This window comes from Pocillopora verrucosa, chromosome 14 (assembly GCF_036669915.1).
Source record: "Pocillopora verrucosa isolate sample1 chromosome 14, ASM3666991v2, whole genome shotgun sequence".
Taxonomy (NCBI): Eukaryota; Metazoa; Cnidaria; class Anthozoa; order Scleractinia; family Pocilloporidae; genus Pocillopora; species Pocillopora verrucosa.
Genome location: NC_089325.1, coordinates 7,213,283 through 7,238,024, shown reverse-complemented (window position 1 = coordinate 7,238,024; position 24,742 = coordinate 7,213,283). Strand labels below are relative to the sequence as shown.

Here is a 24,742-nt window from a genome sequence, read left to right as displayed (position 1 = left end):
GAAAACTGGAATCTAGCTTGCCATCTAGGCGCGAAATTTCTTATTCATGTGATATGCAGTTGAATTTTCACGCAATAATAATTCTATTTTATTTTTTAGATGTTAAAACGCTCTGGTTATCCAGTAAAGTCCATATGAGTCGAGAAGTGAGAAGAATTATGTTGAAACTTCTGACGAAGTGTTATCTTTAATACACCCACCCGCAAACAAATCAGATGGAGCCGAGAGGAATTGAGAGACCTTTTAGGTTTACTTTACAATGACTGAAATATTTCCCTTTCCTTTCAGGGAAAGGGTAGAGAAATTTATCAGGCCTTCGAGAAAAAACCATGAAAACTTATCGACTGTTCCAAATGTTAAGTGATGATTTGATTTTGGAATAATATACCTTCGCGAGGACAGAACTCGATATCGTCCCGAAACCACTCCACGGTGCGTTACGTTTCGGGAAAACGACACAGAAATAACAATTAAACTCGCGTAAAGGATTCGAGAATCTTCATGCTGTTTGAGGTCCAGTTTCAGCCCGTTTCCAAAACAAACGAAGACCGAAAAACGGTGGAAGGCTGTGAGCAGAATTTTCAATAAAAATCCGCATTCCAGATACCGCAAGAAATATTGTCCAATATCGCTATACCACAAACCCTACTGTCCCCCTACTTTACGGTATTTGATTTTCCTTCATGAAATTACTCCCCCAAAATAGGTATAGGTATATTTTCAATGTAACCTAGCCAGGTATCTTTTCAGACTTTTTGCTGCCCTGCAGAAGCACTATTTTACACTGCATTTTATAGAGAAGGCTGATTATTTTAGCCCCCTATTGTTTATAAGCAACGGACGAAGTTACTCACTCTATTAAGTGTATTCTTCAGATGTGTATTCCTCACATTTCGCATTGTTCAAAGGAGGAAAACTGGAATCTAGCTTGCCATCTAGGCGCGAAATTTCTTATTCATGTGATATGCAGTTGAATTGTCACGCAATAATAATTCTATTTTATTTTTTAGATGTTAAAACGCTCTGGTTATCCAGTAAGGTCCATATGAGTCGAGGAGTGAGAAGAATTATGTTGAAACTTCTGACGAAGTGTTATCTTTAATACACCCACCCGCAAACAAATCAGATGGAGCCGAGAGGAATTGAGAGACGTTTTAAGTTTACTTTATAATGACTGAAATATTTCCCCTTCCTTTCAGGGAAAGGGTAGAGAAATTTATCAGGCCTTCGAGAAAAATCCATGAAAACTCATCGACTGTTCCAAATGTTAAGTGATGATTTGATTTTGGAATAATATACCTTCGCGAGGACAGAACTCGATATCGTCCCGAAACCACTCGGTGCGTTACGTTTCGGGAAAACGACACAAAAATAACAATTAAAACTCGCGTGACGGATTCGAGAATCTTCATGCTGTTTGAGTTCCAGTTTCAGCCCGTTTCCAAAACAAACGAAGACCGGAAAACGGTGGAGGGCTGTGAGCAGAATTTTCAATAAAAATCCGCATTCCAGATACCGCAAGGAATATTGTCCAATATCGCTATATCACAACCCCACTGTCCTCCCTACTTTACGGCATTTGATTTTCCTTTATGAAATTACTCCCCCAAAATGACCAAAGAAGTTGCTTTATTTGAGCAGGTATTGTAAGCTGGTAACGAAATTCCTGCTTGCAGAGCAAGTGCCGTTTGCCCCGATAACTATTGCGTGACTACAGGTGGAATGACTTTTAAAAATGGCGAATACATATTCGACAAGTTTTGCTTCAAAATAAGCACAGAAAATAGTATAATCAAAGACGATCATTGACTACAATATCATTTTTATTCTCGTATTTAAAAAACTAGATTTTTATCATAGATGAAAATTTGGACAACAATTAAGGAATGTACTGATAACATGAGCGACATTCGGTGATTTGTACGTGCACGGGTACAGAGCTAACGGGGACGTTTAAAAGCGTTCCTAAAACAAGAAGAAAAAAAAAGGGAAAAGAAATATTTCACTTAATTACGTCATTGACTTTCTACCGTGGACAGGTTCACCTGAAAAAAATAGACGTATCTTTAACGTCAATGATCTGGCAGACTCAGCAGGAAGCTGAAACGATCTCATTTCGTTTCATTAATTTAAATAATTCAATACCATTATGCTGCATTATAATTTTCGTTCTTCTAAAATGGAGTACTAATACCAAGATAAACCACTGCCTAAAAGGTTAAAAATAAAAAACGTTTGCTCCCTAAGGACTGATTCGTTCGAAACAAATCCCGAGGTGAAACCAATTATCATGTATCGAAACACAACAGTAGAGGTTCGCTCCGCTACTTCGTCAACCACCTACCGTATGGCACTTAATGATGTCATTCGTTGTATTCGAAATAGTTAAAAATCGAGCAAAGTATTTTAAAATTTGGTATCCGTTTGAACAGTTCTCAGTCAATCTTGCTATTGGTGTTCCTCTGTAAACAGCTTTAAAGCTGGACAACAAACACTGCTTATGCTAGTTAGCTTGACTTGCGATTTTTTTAATCTGGAACAGTTTGAAAGTAAAACTCAAAGTTAATTAAATCAGTCATGAAGTAGAACAGTGAAGTATAACCACTCATTCTGACGGTTCAGCGTGGAGGCGGGTATGGGTGATTACCGTGGGGTGGATGACGAGGTCCTAATAGGCCTCCTAGAACTCCATGCACCACAGCACCAAGGCCACCATCAGGTGGAGGAGGTGGGGCCGTGCCAGTTGGATACGGTGGAGGACCCACTCCAGGACCAGGATATGCATAAGGATTTCCCATTCCTCCAAAAGGTGCTGATCCAGGGTAAGGTGAGCCTCCTGGCACTGGTGGTGGGTAGGCTCCAGGTTGGGGTGTTGGCATCCCAGGGAAACCCGGGGCCGGAAACCCCGCACCCGGAAACCCCGCACCCGGGCATGGCCCTGGTTGAGGTGGAAATCCCGGTTGCCGACGATTCATAAGAATTTCCTTCGCTCTCCTTTTTTCATCTGGAAATTTAAAAGCGCTTTCCAGTGCTGATAAGTCATTGTCGGTGATGTGGGGCGAGATCGCTTCCATAGCTTTCATTCTGCGATCTTTGAAGTCGAAAGCACGGAGTATAGATGCAGCTTGAGAACATGTAATGCTGTACATGCGTGGAGCACAAGCATCAAGAGCATCCGACTTCGCATCATCGAACGTAAATTCGGCAATAAGTAGAGCGACTTGTTCGCCAGATAGATATCCATAAGCACAAGACAGGCTCGATTTCAGTGCCTCTACCTTACGATCCTTGAAATGTTGTTCTTTAACAGCCCGCCTGATGTTTTCAAAGCTGCCTGGATCCATGTTATGCCCTCCTCTCAGCGACTGTGACTTACTGATGGTGCATGTGATCACGTTTCGAAATAAGTTCGCAACCTTGTTGATCACGTGACAAGCACACCTTACTACGTGTTGCGTGACTAGCCTACGTGTAGCCGCACCCTCCCCTGCAGGGTGGAAAGGAGGCGAGGGAACCCTACCTTCCGTTTCACTTTGGCGGGGGAGGGTACGGCTACACGTAGGCTATTGTGTGACAGGAGTGTTACGTGCTTCACGCGTGGATAAAACACTCGGCTGCTATTACGAGAGAGTTACAGTTATTGAAGAGTCAGATTCAGCGCTGAGGAGGAAGTTTCAATTTTGTATGCAAGAAAGAACATTAAGCATACGACAGCCTATCATGCTATGCTTTAAGGCCTTAGTCGATCAGTCAGTGAAAACTGAAGGCTTACACTATTTTGCGAAACGAAACGAAACGAAACGAAACGAAACGAAATCAGGTGAGATAGAACAAAACTAAAGGAATAATGCAGATATATTTTCTAACAAGGTAAAGAAAACTTTCACAAGGAATTTGGAGTAATCGTTCATTAACAAGAAGGATTTCTATTCATTTCGCAAAATAGTAATTTTAGGAGCGTTACTATTTTGCGAAATGGAATTTTTCACTCTGCGGTGACAACGTGACCTCTTCCATGTCACAGAAATACATTTAAACATTACAAATTAGTATATCACCGAAGATTTTGGCCTCCTCTTATTTCTTAAACCGTATTAAAATGTATTTCGCAAAATAGTAATTTTAGGAGAGTTACTATTTTGCGAAAAACACAATTTTTACCCAGCGGTGACTAACGTAACCTCTTTTATGTCATAAAAATACATTTAAACATTAAAAATTAGTATATCAACGAAGATATTGGCCTCTTCTTATTTCTTAAACCGTATTAAAATGTATTTCGCAAAATAGTAATTTTAGGAGAGTTACTATTTTGCGAAATGGACTATTTTCACCCTGCGGTGACAACGTGACCTCTTTCACGTCACGAAAATACATTTAAACATTACAAATTAGCATATCACCGAACATTTTGGCCTCCTCTCATTTCTTAAACCGTATTAAAATATATTTCGCAAAATAGTAATTTTAGGAGAGTTGCTATTTTGCGTGACCTCTTTCATGTCACGAAAATACATTTAAACATTACATTTAGGTATATTCTCAAAGATCTTGGTCACCTCCTCTTTAATGTAGTAATTTCTAAACTAATTGAATGTAGTAATTCCGAAAAATGTTTATTTTGCGAAATGGATTATTTACACTCGGCGGGCGGGAACTCGAGAATAAGGGCGAAGGGATTGTTGCAGATTCCCTTGAACATCACAATGTTTGGATGTTTCAACTCTTGAATGATTTTTGCTCCCTTTACAAACGTTTTCTTATCCAATATGTCTTCGCCGAGCAATTTCTTAACGACGACTTTCTCCGCAGCGGCCGATTTCCCACCCGCATCAGGAACAGTCTGCCAGTTAGCAGTGAACACAGCACCATAAGCGCCCTTACCAATGATTTCCTTGTTTGTCAAACACTTGAAATCATGAACTGGAAGACCTGAACAGTCGATGGTCTTGGGCTTAAGAACAGGAAATTTAAAAGCCATAATCTTGCCTGATTTAGCAGCACACAAAGCGAGCACAAAGCAAACTTCTTGCCGCACGTGGAACTTGCGCAAATGCGAAACATGATCTCTTGCTCGTAAGGAAGAGGTGTGTGACGGGGGTGTAATCAGAAGCGCGTAACTTTTCCATGTATATTATTTTTATTGAAAATTTTGAAGCAAAGTAACTGTATTACTTGCGATTATAAAACTGCTGGACGACTATTTCGGCATGGATATGCTTCTGTTCTCTATACGAGACGGAGAGTCTAAACATGTTTAGCCGCCACTAGAAAACTGTCATGTTGGTTTTGCACCGAAACAGTGCACACCCTTCAAAACGCACGAAATGGGGTTTTTCAAATCTCTCAGGAGAACATGCCAACTTCCCCCTAGAATAGCTCTGTCGCTAGTAAAAACAGCTTTTACCTCTTACTTTCCGCTCCCTCCCATGTCATTAATTGGACACAACCTCGGTTTGGGCCTTCAGCGGGGCTCTCTTGACTTGATTTCGGCGTCACGCAATACGGTACTACACAGTTGTCGATTTTGATTAAATGAACCTGTTAGCCCAAACCTCTTGTTGCATGTTTATTGAGATGGAGTTATTAATTGGCTCTTACTTAATCATTTGAAGCCGAGGAAAGGAAAACACTGCCTTGTTGCTTGGCAGTGAAGAAGTACAGACCACAGCTAATTAAAACACTTACGTACAAGGAAAGGTGAGACCTGTAAACCCAATCTGTCACGAGTCAGTTTTCTCAGGCGGCATTTAAATCATTTATGGTCCATTTTGCAAAACAGTAATTCTTCCAAAATTACTGCCTCGCGAAATAAACTTAGAAGACGTTTATATAGGTGAAGATAGCTTAGACCTTTTGAGATTTGATAGTGCTTTAAATTGAAACTTACCGAAAACCTATTGTATGACACGAGAATAAAAACATCGTTACCGCTGAGTGAAAATAGCCTAGCTATTCCGCAAAACAGTAATTTTTCTGACATTACTACTTTGAGAAATTAATTATATCTGGATAGAGAAAGAGGAGGTGACCGAAAAAAATGTTTAAGCGTATTTTTGTGACCCGAAAAGAAAGTTATTGAGGGGTAAAAATAGTCCATTTCGCAAAATAATAACTCTCCTAAAATTACTATTTTGCGAAATAAATTTTGAAACGGTTTAAGAAATAAGAGGAAGCCAAGATGTTCGGTGATATACTAATTTGTAATGTTTAAATGTATTTTTGTGACATGAAAGAGGTCACGTTGTCACCGCAGGGGTGAAAATAGTCCATTTCGCAAAATAGCAACTCTCCTAAAATTACTATTTTGCGAAATATATTTTAATACGGTTTAAGAAATGAGAGGAGGCCAAAATGTTCGGTGATATACTAATTTGTAATGTTTAAATGTATTTTCGTGACGTGAAAGAGGTCACGTTGTCACCGCAGGGTGAAAATAGTCCATTTCGCAAAATAGTAACTCTCCTAAAATTAATATTTTGCGAAATATATTTTAATACGGTTTAAGAAATGAGAGGAGGCCAAAATCTTCGGTGATATACTAATTTGTAATGTTTAAATGTATTTTTGTGACGTGAAAGAGGTCACGTTGTCACCGCAGGGGTGAAAATAGTCCATTTCGCAAAATAGTAACTCTCCTAAAATTACTATTTGGCGAAATATATTTTGATACGGTTTAAGAAATAAGAGGAGGCCAAAATCTTCGTTCATACTAATTTGTAATGTTTAAATGTATTTTCGCGACATGAAAGAGGTCATGTTGTCACCGCAGGGTGAAAATAGTCCATTTCGCAAAATAGTAACTCTGCTAAAATTACTATTTTGCGAAATGAATAAAAATCCTTCTTGTTAATGAACGATTACTCCAAAATCCTTGTGAAAGTTATCTTTACCTTATTAGAAAATATATCTGCATTATTCGTTTTGTTTTATTTCATCTGACCCGATTTCGTTTCGTTTCGTTTCGTTTCGCAAAATAGTATAAGCCAAAACTGAAGCGATAAAAACGGTTGAGCGACTGAATATAATACAGGTAAAGAGGAATGCGGATGTGGGTTGGGTTTCGTTTAATTGTGTCCTTCCGTTTCGCTTCGAGTTGCATACTGTTAGATGAGCAGAAATTGGGCATCATTTGGTTTTGGCCATTTCGAAACCGGGTTTCACCAACATTTTCGGTTTTAATGACTGATTGTCAATGAAGAAAGCTGTTTTACCGTCCAATCTCTGGGTCTTTTCACTTTTTGTGCGATTTTCAGTGCGGCGTTTCATTTGTGATGGAAATTTTGTCAGTTTTGCGGTTTTTCGATAGCTTGGAATTCTGACTTTCCTGATTACATGTGATCATTGTCTAGACGTAATGGATACCCAAAGTATACCTACTGGGCCATAGCACGAAAAAAAAGAGGAAGAACGATTTCACACACGAAAAGCAAGTCATTCAGCCAATATTTTTAATAGTCTGTAGTTCTTACAGTTAACACTGAACCGTGGCGTCATCAGTTAACTGTAAGCAATAGGAGTAATCGTGAATTCTTACTCTCTGGAAGAAAACTTAGAAAACTTTCGATCCTCTCTAAATATCGACTCCGAGATTAGGTGGACCTACAAAAAATATTTCTTCAACTTAGAACAGAATATTAAGACATTTAAGAACTACAGAGGTTATGTCGCACACATGACATCACGCTTTCGGCGTTTAACTGATAACTAATTACATCGAACTGTTTCAAGTTTAAAAATGTGGGGAAATGCTTTTATGCTTTTAAATTGGAACACAACGTCTTATTTTCTTAACTTAAAATATTTTAGAAACAACATTTTACAGCGTTGGATTTCGGAAACTACACTTTTTATAAGGCATCCACAATATATATAGCTGACTAAATTCATCTGATATATTGAATAAATATATAAAAATTATAATAACAGAATTATTTTTTTTTTTACTACTCTATCAGTAATACCAAGCTGTACAACTCTTAATTAAGCGGAATATCATTATTTTGCTCTACTCTTTTTTTTTCCCATGTCTTCTAAAGAGGGGGCTATGACTTATAAGATTCTCAAATGACACTGTAATCCACTAAAACCCAGCTAAACGGAGTTAAGGAGTTGCCCCGGCAGGAGACAAAAGCCGATTCATTTCTAAAGGAAATACGTGATTAAGAATATCGCAACGCACCGGGTATTTCATTGTACTTAAATTTAAAATTATTCTCACGATCCTAAACATAATAAATAAAGCTTTGTCTGAATTTTTCTTAATATGATTATGCCTACCTATTTCTTTCGGCCGAAAGAAAAGATAGAGACTGATTTGGGTTTTAGCTCATTATGACGTCGATAGTAACTAGCTACTTCCATATATTTAAATATTAAATATTGGGCTTAATTGGGCCAATTAGGCAATGAATTGCAAAATTGAAAACCAAACTGTAATTTACCGTCGATGATAGTTCTTTCCGATTTTCTTAATTTCAATTTTGATTGAAAATTAAGCTCGAAAATCACCCTCATCTGGGATGTGATCGGGAGTTTGCCAAAAAGTAATCTCTCTCTCATTAAACGTTCCCATGTGAACTCGAAATCGACTCAGGTACACAATATATACATAAAGAACCATCGTTCTATAGACCCTAACACGTTCATTTAGCACTTCAAAATTCTTAACAAAGAATGTTGCAAGAGCGCTGTAGAAAAGAATCTAAAGGGCTTGAAAAAGTGCATTGAAGAAACAAGAAGTACGACATAATCCACCCTTCGTTTTTGATTTTCTTCGTCTTGTTTTCTGTTTTGTTTTTTTCAGGATTAGCGCTTACCCTCTAGAGGCAACAGTTTCGGTGACAAAGACAACTTACGAGCACCAGAAGAAGGGACGATCGGTGACACTTTCACACAAGTCAACATCAATTCCAAAAATTTTGCATGCATCTGCCAGTAATCCATATCCCTCCAGGATTTCTGTTTCGGTTTGTTGAGCCACTGTTTTTTGTTGTCTATAACTAGTATGCAAAATTTCCCTAAGCGAAGCGACTTACCTTCCTTTAGAAAGAACATCAAATAGGAACGCGCCTAAGTTCACAAAGCTATACCCTTCAGAAGAATCAATCAACGGAAACGAGAAGACTCTAAAACCAGAAATCCGAGGTGCCCGGCACTTAGAAGCTCTCATAAAATTAAATTTATACCAAAAGACAAAAGGCAACTGTTTGTCGCCTGTAGCATCCAGGGTCTGTCATGGAACAGCCCTATTTAAGGTAGCGTATTTGAGAAATAGTAATGTGAAATTCAAAATTTTATGTATAATATTGGCGAACGAATCTAATGTTAAAACGTCAAAGAGTTTGAGATGATATTGTTCATTATACTCTCGATTCTGACCGTTCCAATCAACGGCGAGAAGAACAATTCCTCTGCAGCTCGCTGCGTGAGAACCCGAGTAGCTGGCAGCCGTAAAAGTATCTTTGCAAACCGTTCAGGATTGCTTGGGCGCTGTTTTTCAACATAAAGTTTAAGGGCGCAATGAGCCTTTTCTTGAAGTCTTTCAACTTGTTTAGGATTTTTTAAACTTGAACAGTCTGTGAAGGAGACAAAGAGAACATTTGCATTAGATTGACTTAGAGATAAGATAATCAAATCAAACTAATCAAAGGGATAGGAAATTAAATAAACTATCAATAATTCAATCTACTCAAGAAATAGAAAATTGTTCACTTGATTGCAATTATCGTCTCCAAAGACCTGAACTAACGGGAAAATAACATGATATACTCTTGATCTCAGCCCGCAGATTTCCACATATTGCGTTACGCTTTCTTTACTTCTCAGATTCTAAAACCAAGTAACACTCAAAATGGCAAATCATTCATTACAGCAATACATGAGCAAATTCCACATGGAGACTAGTGTTATAAGTCATGTAGGAAGAATCTGGCATGACATGTGTCTTATTAAGATTCAGTGATTGAGACACAAACTACACAACACAGTGAGGCTCTCCAGTTTTGTTGTTTGGTATGACTTTTGTTACGATCACATTTATACTTTGATGAAGTTAGAAGTATTTGGCATACCTGCATTGAAAAGTACTATTGTCTTCAGGAATGCATACTCCACAGAATCCAACTCAAGCTTTTCAAGACTAAACAAGAGGTCCTTTACACTCATAATCTTCTCAACCATGTTTGGTTCTTTAGTTTGCACAGGAGATTTTCGATCTCCACCTCCTTCACTTTGTTCCATGTGTGAAGCAGCAAGTGTCAATAATGGTGACAAGGGAAAAGAACTTGAACACTGTGCAACACCCAGCATAAAAAGATCTGACCAAGTGCTTTGTAGTAACACAAGTTGATCATTATTATCAAGACTACGAAAGGCTTGTATGCTACGTGCCCAATCGACTGTCAGGAATAGGAGACGAGTGGCTATTTCATAAACATACTCCATAGATAATGTAGAAACACCCAATGTTGGAGGATTCAATTTAAATTGAAGATGTTCAGGATTTAGAATGCAGTCATTCTGATCTGATGAGAGGAATTGAGACAGAGACATTTGAGGTGTGCCATTCACTGGTGATGAGGCCAATGGGCTGTTTGGTGTAAAACATGGTGATTCTGTTTTTTCCAGAAAAACTGAATGCATTGATTGATTTGTAGGAGACAAACTTGCACTTCTTGTGTGGTTTTCCCCACTACTGTCCTCTACAGACTTTATAAGTGGTTTTCTTTCACATTGCACAGCTGAGACAAATGTAATAAGAATCAGTACATGTGGATATGTTTCATAACACATTTATAACATGTTCTCATCAAATGTCAAAACAAACAGAGGCTCACAGCCATGGGCAAAAAACAGTTCAGCAAGGGATCTAGAATACCTGACTACTCTTCTTAGGGCAAAGCTTTGAATGAAAAAACTTTGATGAAATAGGTGCAAATCATACACAAAAGTAAGAAGTGCATCTGGGACAACTTACATAGAAATAAAAATAAAATTTAAAAAAAAATAAAGAAAAACCCAAAAAATTGTTTGTAAATTTTTTACATTTTCAAAAGCTTGCTTTAGTTACAATAAAAAAAGGGCAACTTAAGCTCAGATGCCTTTTCCTGCATGCAAACCATTCAGGATATGGCATTGTGTAATCATTAGAGGAGGATTCTAAAACTTCACATGGCAGTGCATGCATCATCTTCTCCTGAAGATAGTATCATTTGAAGCACAGCGACATACGTGCGTACGTGTTGTCTGCCAGAGTTTGTTATGTAATACAAGATCATGTTTTAAATTTAAAGCAGTTGATGTTACAGCAAGTTGAGGCTGTATATATTGGATATGCCTACGATATTCAAAAACTAGAATTACATACAGAAAAGATTTATAGCTGGGTGTCTCTAATGCGATACTTAGTTTCCTAGCCCCATGCATAGCAGAGCTAATTTCATTATTTGCATTTTCATCCTTGCTTTATTCTTTTTGCATTATGTAACTTAAATGTATTGCCCCTTAAGTGAACCATGAAAAGTAATCCTTCATTAAGCTAATCTTGAGTGCATGCCATAACATATAGCACGAGCACAACAGACCTGACGAGTGACAGTGATTATTATGAAATGTCCTTTTTTAAGCCAAATTACTAAGATGTAAGAATGTGTTTTGCTGAATTACATATGAGAAACAGGCTGATCAATCTAAACAACAGCTCTGCAAAAGAAGAAAATCCCACTGTGCATTATTGATAACGTTTGCTAACCAAATAGAAGTACACATGAAAATAAACATTATGGCTGTTGCCATAAGCAGAAAACATATTTAAAAATGTACATGGTCCGTGTTGCACATATGACAGAACTGTTACATAATCAATGGTAGTCTGTATACAGGATTTTCACATAACAAAGTACGTGATCCAGTTTCACAGTAATGGATTTTGTATAAGGATCTGAACGGATGCTTAGAACATTTGCGACCTCCCTAAACCACTCACTGGTACAACAAAGAAAAGTACAGTAACTTGCTTTTTTTCCCCCATCTCGTGCTGTTGGTGTTTACTTAGCTCATGAGACTTCGTGACTCGCGCGCGCATCACTCACGCAAATAAAAAACGTGACCTCGAATTCTCTGCGTTGTTTAGCGTGTTTGGACACGTGAAGATGCAAATTCGCTCGACAAACAAGATCTAAAGTGAGAAAAAAAACAAGACGACCTGACAACTAACATGCTTCTTTGAAAATACTCTTATTTTAATGAAAATGACCTCTCTCGAGATAGCATCATACAGAAAATCTTTTTTCTGGTTGTTTCTACGCGCGTTTTGCCACTAATACCTCACGCTAACACGTGTAATGTGTAAGGAAAACCCAAGGACCACGAGATGTAAAACATAGCCGAAGACCGCAAAATTCAAAATTTGGAACAAATCCTTTTACTTTTGCTCGGACTCTAACTGGTTGATTTCGAAGTCAAATGAATTTAATACCGCGCGAATACAACTAAAATCAGACTCCAGGAAGCTGAAAGAATCCGGTAGGTTAACGTCAAGAATTCTGTTCAATTCTAGACGAAGCTAATTCCCAAAAAATGGAATTGTGTATTCTTTCCAAAGCTTATTCCACACTTTAAAACTCCAAAAGAAAGAAATTACAATAACATTAACTAAATTATATTACCAATAGACCCTTGAGAGGCATTACTGTTGCATAAGTGATTTCTTGAAAAATTTCTGTCAATTTTTAAGGTCAACGTAATGTAAGTCCGACAAGCCACATTAACTCTGTACTTAAAACATTTCCTGCGATGTATTACCTTCTTTCTTCATACCCATGGTGAGGCATTTGTTCAGGCGACATCTCTGACACCTATTTCGGTGAATTTTATCTACTGGACAGGCGCCATTCCCTTGACAACTGTAATTTAAATTTTTCCTCACGCTTCTCTTGAAAAAGCCCTTACATCCTTCACAAGCTACAATGCCATAATGTTTCCCGGTTCCACGGTCTCCGCACACAAGGCAGTCTCCCCAAACTGGTTTTAAAGTTGTAGGTGAAAGCACCGGACTACGCTGAAAGAACTCAGTCCTGAACGAATCTACAATTCATACAAAAACAAAGTGAACGGCGCGCTACTGATGAAGCAGAATTTCTCAAGAACATCTGAAGAAAAAATCTCACAAATCTCACCACGGATTGGGAAAATTTACAAGTAACTTCACAGTTAAAGTTCAAATGATACTTTCCATCCCAAAGAATAGATGATAACATGTTTCACATTCGTACACGCATTTACGAGTACGTGAGAAAATATTCAAGGAAATACTAGGTAGATCACATTCCAGTCATTATGACCAAGCATATTTCATGAAGGAAGAAATAAAAAATCTTGTCATTCACATACCACATGTCTACATTAAGTCTATAATGTTTATATTTGGCAGACCAGCACGTTAGGAGCATCGGTACACGAAATGAAAGCCAAAAAACATCGTTCTTTGTGGTCGCCATAACTTACCGGTCATAGTTCACAGACTTACTGAAATCCAACTAAACACAGTTAAATTCGAGTTTTCAAATCCGCCGATATCCACAACGTCGCTAAAGGACAGTATTGAACGAAATGGGCGGATTGAAGAAGCAAACGTCCTAACATAACATCGGAGTAAATGCCTGTTCGGAAACTAAGTAGTCTCGCGTTTTGCCTTACATGTGCTGAGTTATCTCGCATTGCCCTTACAGAACACGCTTTTACCTTTCACTCTACTAAACACTTGAAGGTCAGCGAGAGGACAAAGGCTATTCCTCTAATTACTATCGAGTATTCTGATTGGCTAGTAAATAAAGAAAAAGTTTGATTGCACCAATCACGAGAGACTTGAGATCTAGTCACAGTCGTAGTCACGACACTTTCTAATAGAGAAAACGTGAGAAAACACGTGTGTCGCAACACGCAAACCTTGCAAGGTAAATATGCGTGTGAACTCCATTACATAACATTGCATTTTAATTCACGTTTGTACATCATTGAAAGGTCGACATCCGTGTTATTTTGAAATATTTTAATTCCATTACTATGAATCTGAAGATTATTTCAGTAGCTATCGTTCTGAAAGGTTTATTTCGTTGTCAAATCCAATTCGAATCCATCGGAGACAACTGGTCACGCACTAATATTGGCTCTATACCTTACCCGGCTTTTCAGGTTTTGAACACTAAGCAAATCAGCTTTCAAAAATCTTTCAACTTGCAACGAAAGCTTTTCAAGTGTATTTTCCTTGAAGGGGAACAAAGAATAATTTTATCGACTCCTTAAAGCATAATTCATTCTGTAAACTTCCTGACTCTACTATTGTGCTCGCCCAATGTCAAATGTAAGGGACTTTGACCTAGCAAGTGATTTAAATGGCACTAAGGGGGAGAGGGGAGAGGAAGGGTGGTGTTACAGTCAACGCACTATGGATTAGCTATCAACACAAAAAAGAAACAAACGACGAAAATGAAATTTTTAACCAAAAAGTAAAAGAAACAAAACAAAAAGGTGAGAACTAATGCTGTTGCAACTTCCAATAACTATGACATCTGTCTTGTATCACGTGGACAAGACGTTTGGTGTGTCAGGAAACAAAACAAGTCAGTTACTCTTTTGTGTCAAGCTGTATTTACAGACTACTGTGCAGCTGACCTTTGAGATGTCACGCTTTCCGTTGCGTGATATCCCGAGGAACGGCAGTGTTAGTGGCAACACTAAGGGTCGTTGTTTTAAGATTTTTTAAAGATAGGTCGAAAGGCAGAAGTCTTACTTCACATGTACCAAATCTACAGCTTTGCCCCGGGATGCAAATCACGAGATGTAAATAGTCTTGTCGCTTGGTCTTTGAAGTTGGCGACGTTCTCCAGAAGTTTGCGTGAAACAAACGCACTTGGAGGTCTTTACACAGGGCGTTTAACCGTAGTCTTAAGTCGGTTTAGTTCGATGATATCTTAGGCTCAACTTTACAAATCTTTTCGTCATAATTTTGAGGGCTTCCTCAAGTTTCATCTTCATCTCTTTGTAATTTAAATATTTGTTCGAATTTCAAGATCATTTTAGGATATAATAGTTCCGTGTTGTCTCCCGTGGTGTTTAGACCGAGAGCGCCACGTGAAGGGAAAGGTGAGGTGCCACTGGCAAAACGAGTTTAATTTGGTTGTTTGGGAAAGCAAGAAGAACTACGAAAAATGTGAATAATAGGTCTACAGACATTCAATTCTTTCTCTATATCATTTTTTCAACAAGACTGTTAGGTCACCAAGAGCCTAAATTCATGTTTCTTCCATATTTCAAAACAGACAATTTGGGTTAGGGCGGGTAACATCTTTTAAATACATTTCGCTGTTTGCTGTCAGTCAAACTTGGAAATTTGGAGCTGCAATGCTGTTAGTTCAGGGGAAGGGGTCCTGCGTACGGTTCACGCACATCAAAAAGTAGAAGTAACGCATCACGAAAAATCGGATAAACAACTTTAAAAAATTCACAGTTTAATGGGTTTTAATTTCGTATTTTCCCTCGTCATGAAAATTAAGAAAGAAAACTTTATCCCATAGCACGCAATAACCCGCGGGGAAGGTACGATGAGTTAGTGGGCGGGGAAAATAGGCAAGTGCTAATGAAAGGGCCATTTATCAAGAACTTTCCAAGCGTTCAAAGATAAAAAAAAAATCCAGAAGCAAATATAAAATTTTAAAAGTGATTGATTTAGCCGAACGGTTCGGATTCTATTTATAACTGGACTAGTCTAGTCAGTCAGTTCTGAGTAACGGCAAGTTCCCCTAAACCCCTTAGGATTATGCGTGGAATGATCACGATGATATTACACAGTTAGTTTTTGCGGAATGTGCGTATGCTTTCCGACGACAGAGATAAAACTCGCTATATTTGCCAGCACTATGACTTCGGCTGCCGTTCTTGAGCGGGTTCGTGACCCACATGCAGGCCACAACATGATATGACAACACAGTCAACATCACAGAACTTGAGGACAATCGGAGGTACGATACACAAAGGCTTGATAACCAGCCAGCCACTTTACGAGAAATGTGCCCACGCTCCTGTTCTGTAGAACGAACCCGAGAAAACGGCGGAAATCGAGGAATGGTAACACAGAGTACTCAGTCATTGACGTTAACCACTGAGTACTAATACTCGGTTTGCTGGCTAGCCAAAGTTTCCTGGTCCCTGATGTCTGTCAGACTTAAGCATCGTAAACAGAGCAATACAATTCCTGATTTTGTCCTCTGTGCGAATTGGGAACCTACAGACGTACATCCGCTTGGTTCTCGATCTTCATATCACTGGGTGATTCCCAAGTCTTCTATAGTTCCACATCGCAATTTACACTGAGATGAAGCCTTTAAAACGCCTCCTTTATGTTCTTCCTGAGACTTCACCAAACAGCACTCTATTCTTTAACTTTCATTTGAGTAAGCTTAGCTCGCATTCTGTTTCTTTGACGGCAGAAAATATTTCGGTGTTGACATGTGATAGTGATGTCGCCAAGCAGAATAATGTCCTTTATAGAACGCACCAAATCTGTAGAGGAAACAAAAGAGTTAATTCTAAAGAGCGAAAATGTCAATTAAAGGTGGATTTTGTTACACTACAAGCAAATTCGCCATCTTCTTTAGTGTTCTCCCTTATTTTACGCATGACAGGCAAACTAAATTTTCAAACCGGTAAAGCAGCGATCCTTTTACCTGTTGAATTTTCAAGAATTCCAAGCAATTTTAAACGGTAATAAGAGGTACGACAGGTGGTAAATGTTACCGGTTACGGCCTGAAAGGAGAACACTGCATCTCCAAAGGATAAGTTATGAAGACCAAAAGTACGTGTCGTTTGGATTGGCTCAAAAGCTACCGTTGCCTTTTGTTTGTAGACATACTAAATTCAGACTGCAGGAGAAGTTATGGACTGCAATTTGTCTAGTCCTCTAGCTAGAGACAACTAAACTAAAACACAATTTCTTTTACCCTTACGTGTGAGTGCAGTAGAGGTTTTCGCCAACGAGCAGACCCTCGTTGTTAGCGCTTCAGCATGACGAGCGTTTCTCCGCTTGTGGGAAAGTAAAGGGAATTAAGAAACGCGATCCGGCGAGAGTTTTGCTTGTGGTATAGCACTGTTAATGTTAATACCAGACCCCCGGCAAACCTCTCCTCGACTCATCTCCAATCTTCTCTCGAGCAGAGAAGCGCGCGTCCTGCAGCGCTCATAATAGGGAGGCCCTGATCGCTGGTTAGGCGTTATTACCTGTTAGGAAATCTTATGTTCTCCGGGACATCTTTAGGACTCGTTGTAAGGATTTCATTATCCTGGTATGTCGTCCCTGCTGGAGGAATACGGAACTTGGCCATTTGCACCTCGGTGTCGCTTAGTCCCCCGTGGGAAATTCGCGCATATCCTAGTCGTACGAGCCCGCGGTACATAATATACTCGCACCAGCGGTCAGAATCTGTTGCATCGATGTCCTGTCAAAGCGAAAAAGGTCAGAACTAAGCTACGAAGGCAAAAGAACACTTCAACAATTCCATGCTCGTCGTGTTGCTTGTTTACTCTGCAGCTACTTGCATGGTGTTCACTGCGAAAAGGCGAACGCTTTTCACCATAAAGACATAAGTCAAGCTTATTCCTGAAGGGATAAACTGCTCGGCGTTCTCGCCAGTGCTAGTCAATTAAAACGAAGAAAACTTCTCGAGTTAACTGGTAAACTTAAGCTATCTATATACCTTTCTATAAGAAGCGTGCGTGCTGTCACACTGAATTTTTCATTCCTGAGTTTCACACATTTTGTTACTGACACAAACAAATGGTAATTGGACTCAGTGTCGTATAATTTTGGGGTAATCGTGCTCGTAATTTTCAAATCACTTCCTCGAATACTCCCTGAATTGCTGGAATTATCACAAACAAAACTCTTTCTCACCTTCGTTCGTCCCATCTCCGTCAGCATGCGGTAATCACGACTGCGAGGTGATGACGTCACATATCCCAGAAACACCACAGGGTTGAGACTGCAAGATATAAGGATCGTGAGATTTGGTGTGACTTACCACAGGCAGACCACACTATACGTTCGTGGTTAATTATTGTTGACACGAGACGAACAAAATATATGGGGCTCATGAATAAAGCTCTGAAATTGCATATCTAAATTACATCTAGGTCTGAATATCTCAATAAAATTAAATGAAATGTTAATCGATGCATTTGTGGTATTTTTTCGCCTTCATGGGCCGTTTGAAGCGTCTTTTTGCGAAATTACTTTTGACTAGTGGCCGTTAACCCTTTAACTCCCAAGATCTCATAAGTAATTCTCCTTACCGTCTGCCATATAGTTCTTGTGATGTTAGTTTGAAGAATTTGGTATTGGATCAACTAATAATCCCCTTATTAATATTTTTCTTTATTCTCATCACTTGTTTGTTTGATATTGTACTGATATTGTGATGAGAAATTCTGTCTTGGTCACTCATGGAAGTTAAAGGGTTAAGAGAAGAAAGGGAGACAGGGCTTGCAACTTGCCTGTGGGCGAAAATGTTGACTGCTTGTGGTAAAATATGAAAACAATGATATAAAGAATACAGCTTTGAAGAAAGGGTTTGTTTACCTCTCATCTAAAATTCTGGCTAGCTCCTCAGCCTGAAGCTTTCTGTCCAAGTTATCCCTGTGATAGATTTTAAACACAACTCACAATCCCACAAAAATCTGATTAAAATATATAAATAGATACATAAGTTAAGGATCTTAACAATACTGACAAGGTTTGCTGATTTGTATTGACGGGACTAAAAACATCACAAGGTGGAATCCAAGGGTTACTAAAAAGTTGGTTTGACGCTGAATAAATATTCTGAGCAACTCAACTTCTGAGCAAGCCATCATCATTTGCGCCTCGCCACGAACCTTTTTTTGGCCTATGGGAAAGTATAAAGCCAAGGGCGGAGGAAAGCACGTCCCGCATAGCCTACATCTAGTCGTACCCTCCCTCTGCAAGATGAAACAGAGGCGCTTCCGTTTCACCTTGGAGAGAGGGTACAGCTACAAGTAGGCTAGTCCCGCAGCGCTAATAATGAGAGCTAGCTCGCAGGCTTTTAGCCCTTTCCACCCTAACAACAGTATGCATATTCTCCATAATGTTCCCTATACATTCCCTAAGGTACTGATGAATAGAATTTGTTTCATAATCCAAAGCTTCTCTAGTTGGTGACCATTTCCTTTATTCTCATGACCTTGATGTGTGATTTGGGGGTGATATTGTAAAGAGAAATTAGATGCTAATCTCTCTTAGGTGTTAAAGGGTTTGGCAATGACACTGTTGAAAATCATTTTTACATCTTGCTCACCGATCGTTTCCCATGTGAACCAACACAAAATCCACCAGGTTACCAGTAATGTTAATAGTTGCACTCAAAGCTGGAGCCAGTTCTCCTAACAGAATACAGTAAAAGGGATTTAAAATAAGAAAAATAGATCAGAATTAAATTGGTCTGTCTCTCTTTATGGTAATTCAGTTTAATGGATATGTTCCATGCATTGTCATGCATACCATTTAGTAATTAGATCGTAAGCTTGGAATTCTATTGCATAGGAATTGAGAGCAAGCAATTGAATATTTCATTATAAATCTACTTTTCCTTCAAAACTTCACAACAAGACAGGCTTAATGTCGGGCTTCCCAGCTAATTCAGTGTCTATCACCAAATAAATGGTAAGTAGCATAGCCAATCAGATTGCAGAATTTGCGATAGAATGCTGGAAGATTTATACTAATCTTAGTGATGTTGTTCCTTAGTGGGAGGATCCCAGTGGATGAGGTCGACAGACTATTTGACAGTTTGTAGCATACACATTCTCTGAGAGAAATCAATCTTGTCTCATGTTAGCCCAACCTAACTCAGCTAACACTGAATCAATTTAAAGTTATCCAATGTAAAAAGTCAATAATTTCTGCACTTGGAATGGACTTTTACCTTCTGGAGATGGAAGTAAGTGATGGAGAGATTTCACTATTGGGTACTTGGAGAGTAAGGTGGCACTAGAAACAAAGTTGACAAAGTCACTTTTAAGTTTGACACAAACACAGCAAAAAATCATCAATTGTTCCAGTTCACTTGTCCCATTGACTTGACATGGCTGACGAGTTGTTTAAGTTATTTACCCCCATGTGTGGTCCCTTGTGGATGGACCAAAATCTGAGTACATTCCCAGTCTCTCCTCAAACCACATGGCCAAGTCATGGTTTCCAAGATATGGCTTAGAACAGTCACTTTCCAAAAATCCAACTACATCAGCATCTGTACAGAAGACAAGGGCCAATTAAAAAGTACTAAGCAGAACAAGGAGTGAGATTATTGACCTCTGGAATTTTGTGTTCTTCTTTGCAGCTTAGAAGAGTTCATAAAGAAAGTATGTTTGACTTAAGAATGAAATTAAAACTAGCATGAAAACACAATGAAAAAGTGTACTGTAACTACACAAATGACTCTGTGAATAAATGAATAACATACTAGTATCACTGATCATCTGTGCTGCTCTCTCAAAGCTTGGCCATCCAGTATTATCATATGCAAAATGAACAGTCCAGATCATAGCTGAGAACACATTGGCCTCTTCCTGCAGACAAAAAAAAGGATTAAATTTTTTGAAAGATTATTTTCTTGCATAAATATTAACCCTTTAAACCCTAAGAGTGACTAACATCTAATTTCTCACTACAATATCACCTCTGAATCACACATTTAGGTCATGAGAATGAAGGAAATGATTACCAACAAAAGAAGCTTTTGATCAGTAAACAAATTCTCCTAGTCAGCACCTCAGAAAATGTATAAAGAACAGTATGGAGAATATACACAATGACATTAGGGTGTAAAAGGTTAGAAAAGAAACATTCACAGTAGCCTCTGGACAAAAAGGAGAGAAGATTGATACTGAAAATTGCTTCAAATTTCCATCAAATAATGACAATAACAACAACAACAACAATAATAATAATGATAAAAACTATCAGACCTTATTAGGTTGAGAGTATTCCAATCTGTGAAATCTTAAAGCCATCAGGATAACAGCTAACACAATAACACCAACAAGAACTAAAAAGTACCAAAACAGAAAATAGAAAAAAAAACAGACCAGGATGAAAATACAAACAAGAAGCTACAATGCATGCTTAAAGAAAACACAAAACAGTTACTGTACTTTTCCAGTTTATACAAATTGATTTGAATTTGAAAATTTTCCTATCTAAAAGTGTAATCAATAATAATACTATTAATACTAATTGTAAAGTGCTATTGATCTGTCATTGTAAATAGTGCTCTATAAGAAATAAATTATTATTAAAATTATTATTATTTTATCAATAAGGTTTTTTTCTTGTACAGTTCCACAACTTCTGCATGATGGAAATTGTTCTTAAAAAGAGAAAAAAGTTCACAATCTGCCTTATTTTTAAATTAAGAAAACTCCAAAATAATGATAATCATTACCTGGTATGACATGAGTCTTGAAGAACCAAAACTTATCACCATGTTCCTCAAGGAAGGCCACATTATTGAATTTTGTCACAGGAGATTTCTGCTCAGGAGCTAACTGACTATGAGAAGAGTTTTTATCATCCTTTTCATTTTCTTCTTTTTTCATTTTTCCATAAGCTTCTTTAACATCTGGAGTTGACTTTGTCCTCAAAGCAAGTCCTTATGAGACAAGGGCAAACAGAAAAAGCATGTTATGCTTCATGGGGTGAATGTTGTGCCAGTTATATTTAAAAAGTTTCTAGTTCATTTTGTCCTAAAAAGGTTTATGTGTTTACAACTTGTGAGTCTGATTCTGCATGTGAGATATCTTTTTTTTTAACCCTTTCACTCCCATGAGGAACCAACAAGCTCATTCTTGCTTCCATCATTAGATTGTCTAGGAAAAAAAGTGACGAGAAGCTGCAACATTGAAATCTTAGGAATAAAGCATTAGATACATGTATATTGAAAAATCTTGCATAGCTGTACTTACCAATTAAGACCATTGTGATACCCAACAGCACATGGGTCCTTTCCCTTGTAAATTCTCCTCCTGGAACAAAGTTATAAGCAACAACCCACACTGAGCCCAAAACAAGGATAATGTAAACCAGATTGGCCAGAGTCAGTGTACGCCCAACAGGTCGACAAAACAGTCTGTCAATCATAGTTGGCCAGATGGACATGGTGTAGATGGCGAGCAAGAGACCGCCAATCATTGACCAATACCGAGGAGCAAAGTAAAGTAATGCTGCACCAGTAGATCCAATTAACCACCAGAACACATTGCTTGTCCACTGATAACGTGAAAGAATAACTCCTATGCCAAGAGCAATGATGACAGCTGCACTGATGATGAAGAAAAATAGTTATCACCTTTTTCATATACTAGTGTAAAATATTTTTGGTCAATCAAATACAGTGTAGTTGGTTAGTCTGTTGGCTAGAGTCACTTTCTTGGCAGTGAACTTTGATCAATTGATTCTGTTAGTTATATAGTAGAACCTCCATTTATGGGACGCCCTTAGGACCAGGGAAAGTGTGCCTTAAATAGATGTTGGGTTTGGGTTTGTTATAATTAAATCTCAAAAAAAATGATGTTGTTTTTTATTTTTTGGCTTTGAATGTGCTTTGATGTTGCTAAACTTTAATGTAGTTTAATTTGCATTTTAAAAAAAGTACAGTTATGGATGAAAAATTTTCCTACCGAATAATAATAATTATTTTTATACTTACCCCCAAGGGTTGGGTTTGGGTCCTGTATCTGGATAACCAGAAACAGCCCAGCGGCATACAAGTGACACTTCCCCAAAAACATCATGTGTAAGGAACATCAATGCACCAAATCCTAATGCCACTAAGAACCACCCTGGACCAGAGACCAAAGCATCTTGGGGCTCAATTGATGACTTGGATTGGACCCCTGATTGAGTGACCGACATCATGTAGCTAGTATAGACTCTATCCAATATGGCAATGACAGCAATGAGAAGAACAACCCTGTTGCTAGTGACATCAGACCAGATTGGGTTGACAGTGATGTATGCAATACGCAGTAACAACAGCAGAAACAAACCCAGGATAAGGCCCCAGAAGGAGAGCACCCTGAAATAAAATAATTGGCCATAAGATTTTTATCATGTTAACACATAACTGTTAAAGAATGAACTTTATAAGACTCTAACACCCAGATGCATCAACACAAGAAGATCAAGAGTGCTTTGTCTCACCTTTCCTTTGGATCTTTAGACCATATCATTCCACAGAACCACAGCATGCCTGTTCCACAGCCAACTGCCAACATTATCAATCTAACAAGAGTTGATGGGGCTTGGAAAGAAGCCACACCCACTAAAGAGAGAACTCGCCAAAAAGCTATTCCATGAATAGTACCAGAAAAGTGAAGCACTGCACTGATTCCAGTAAATATAGGTGAAAGAATTGTCACCACAAATGCTTCATAACCAGATATTTCAAGTTCATTCAGTGGATAAAACCAAATCATTGGGGCTATTCCATGGATAAGTGACCACCAGACATATCCTAAAGAACGAGAAATTTTGCAAGGATTGGTTGATAATGCAAACACCACAGCAGTAATGAATCTTACATGACTATGGACGAAAAGAGGAACTTTCTTCTTTTTACCCTATGTAATTTTTTCAATCCACGATATAAGAATTGCGTGACCTCAAAAAGAAGCTACTTTCTATAGTTTATTTTTTAATTTTCATCCATGTTTTTTTTTCAATCAGGGAAATTGTTTTCACCCCGTTAGCCTTGATTTTAAAAGGAGGTACATACACTCAAATCTAAAGAAAAAGATCCTTCTTCCTCGAGGAGATGAATGTTGGTAAAAAAAAAGGGTCTAATTCGCCTTTCGGCGAATTAGTCTTTAGGTCCACAAAACTCAAAACTGCAAATAGTCCTCCGTGTGCTTTGCGCCTTTCAGCTGTGAGAATAGAGTGTTCTACTATTGAAAGGAGAACATTTAAGTGATGTTTTTTGGAACAATCATTATTTCTGAAGTGCTAATCCTAACCTAGGATCATTTCTGCTCCAAGTTCTCTTATCGTGTAGGTGAATTCGATAACTTCTTCAGCGCACTCCGCGGTTTCTTCGTCGATAAATTCGTCTTCTTCGCCCTCAGGGATATCTGTTTCATACTCCTCCACTTCTTCCCAAGGATCAGTAGCTCCTTCAACGAGACTTTGAGCTCTGTGACGAAGTTCTTTTCGCCGCCTTCTAAGGCTTCTTTGAGGACCTAACTTAGCAGAAGAGGCCTTGCAGGACGCCTCCTTGTCCGCCATGTTGGATTTGCGGAAATTAACTTTAAGATATTACCAGCGGATGTATTTAAATAAGAGACACTTCGTTCAGGGTACATGAATTCTATAATGCGGTAAAACCACCTAAAACCACCTACAGCCACCCACAACCATCTACAACCACCTCAAAAATTTCAACAACCACCTCAAAAACATCTACAGCCACTCGCAAACTATCTAAAACCATCTAAAGCAAGGCATAAATGTCTTAAATAAGGCGAAACGACAACACGAGAATCGAACGAAACCTCCATCTCCCCCTGAAATTCTACTCTCCCCGGTCCCATGCATAATCAACCATCTCACGAAATGAAATGCGAGAGCATGCCAATTATATTTTTTATTACCTCTGTGGTAAAAGACCTAAAGAACTT

General features: G+C 38.4%; 3 protein-coding genes across 3 annotated transcripts; all 3 read right to left on the bottom strand.

Annotated features, from left to right (window-relative positions):
- Nucleotides 1–1,805: 1,805 nt before the first annotated feature.
- LOC131794829 (uncharacterized) lies at nt 1,806–3,380 on the bottom strand. The gene has a single exon (XM_059112393.2). The coding sequence runs from the start codon at nt 3,342–3,344 to the stop codon at nt 2,619–2,621; it is 726 nt and encodes a 241-aa protein (XP_058968376.1). The 5' UTR covers nt 3,345–3,380; the 3' UTR covers nt 1,806–2,618.
- A 4,054-nt stretch (nt 3,381–7,434) lies between these two features.
- Nucleotides 7,435–13,744, bottom strand: LOC131794862 (COUP transcription factor 2-like). The gene is made up of 4 exons (XM_059112428.2): nt 13,507–13,744; nt 12,805–13,086; nt 10,074–10,742; nt 7,435–9,578 (listed from the first exon to the last, which is right to left on the bottom strand). The coding sequence occupies exons 1-4, from the start codon at nt 13,511–13,513 to the stop codon at nt 9,328–9,330; spliced, it is 1,209 nt and encodes a 402-aa protein (XP_058968411.2). The 5' UTR covers nt 13,514–13,744; the 3' UTR covers nt 7,435–9,327.
- Nucleotides 13,745–15,501: 1,757 nt separating this feature from the next.
- Nucleotides 15,502–24,359, bottom strand: LOC131794875 (PGAP2-interacting protein). The gene is made up of 14 exons (XM_059112445.2): nt 24,083–24,359; nt 23,271–23,583; nt 22,777–23,145; nt 22,034–22,389; nt 21,514–21,720; nt 21,038–21,117; nt 20,533–20,638; nt 20,184–20,319; nt 19,996–20,060; nt 19,369–19,453; nt 18,633–18,689; nt 17,949–18,036; nt 17,276–17,493; nt 15,502–16,560 (listed from the first exon to the last, which is right to left on the bottom strand). The coding sequence occupies exons 1-14, from the start codon at nt 24,348–24,350 to the stop codon at nt 16,458–16,460; spliced, it is 2,451 nt and encodes an 816-aa protein (XP_058968428.2). The 5' UTR covers nt 24,351–24,359; the 3' UTR covers nt 15,502–16,457.
- Nucleotides 24,360–24,742: the final 383 nt, after the last annotated feature.

What these genes read in the sequence shown, in the direction of transcription:
- LOC131794875 (XM_059112445.2), bottom strand. Translation starts at nt 24,350, where the DNA reads ATGGCGGACAAGGAGGCGTCCTGCAAGGCCTCTTCTGCTAAGTTAGGT. An exon ending in GCCAGAATTTTAGATGAGAG is followed by an intron (nt 18,037 to 18,632) that starts GTAAACAAACCC and finishes TATATCTTGCAG; the next exon opens with TCTCAACCCTGTGGTGTTTC. An exon ending in AACATAAGATTTCCTAACAG is followed by an intron (nt 16,561 to 17,275) that starts GTAATAACGCCT and finishes TTTCCTCTACAG; the next exon opens with ATTTGGTGCGTTCTATAAAG.
- LOC131794862 (XM_059112428.2), bottom strand. An exon ending in CATGGGTATGAAGAAAGAAG is followed by an intron (nt 10,743 to 12,804) that starts GTAATACATCGC and finishes CATTTGTCTCAG; the next exon opens with CTGTGCAATGTGAAAGAAAA. An exon ending in AATAGTACTTTTCAATGCAG is followed by an intron (nt 9,579 to 10,073) that starts GTATGCCAAATA and finishes TCTCCTTCACAG; the next exon opens with ACTGTTCAAGTTTAAAAAAT.
- LOC131794829 (XM_059112393.2), bottom strand. Translation starts at nt 3,344, where the DNA reads ATGGATCCAGGCAGCTTTGAAAACATCAGGCGGGCTGTTAAAGAACAA.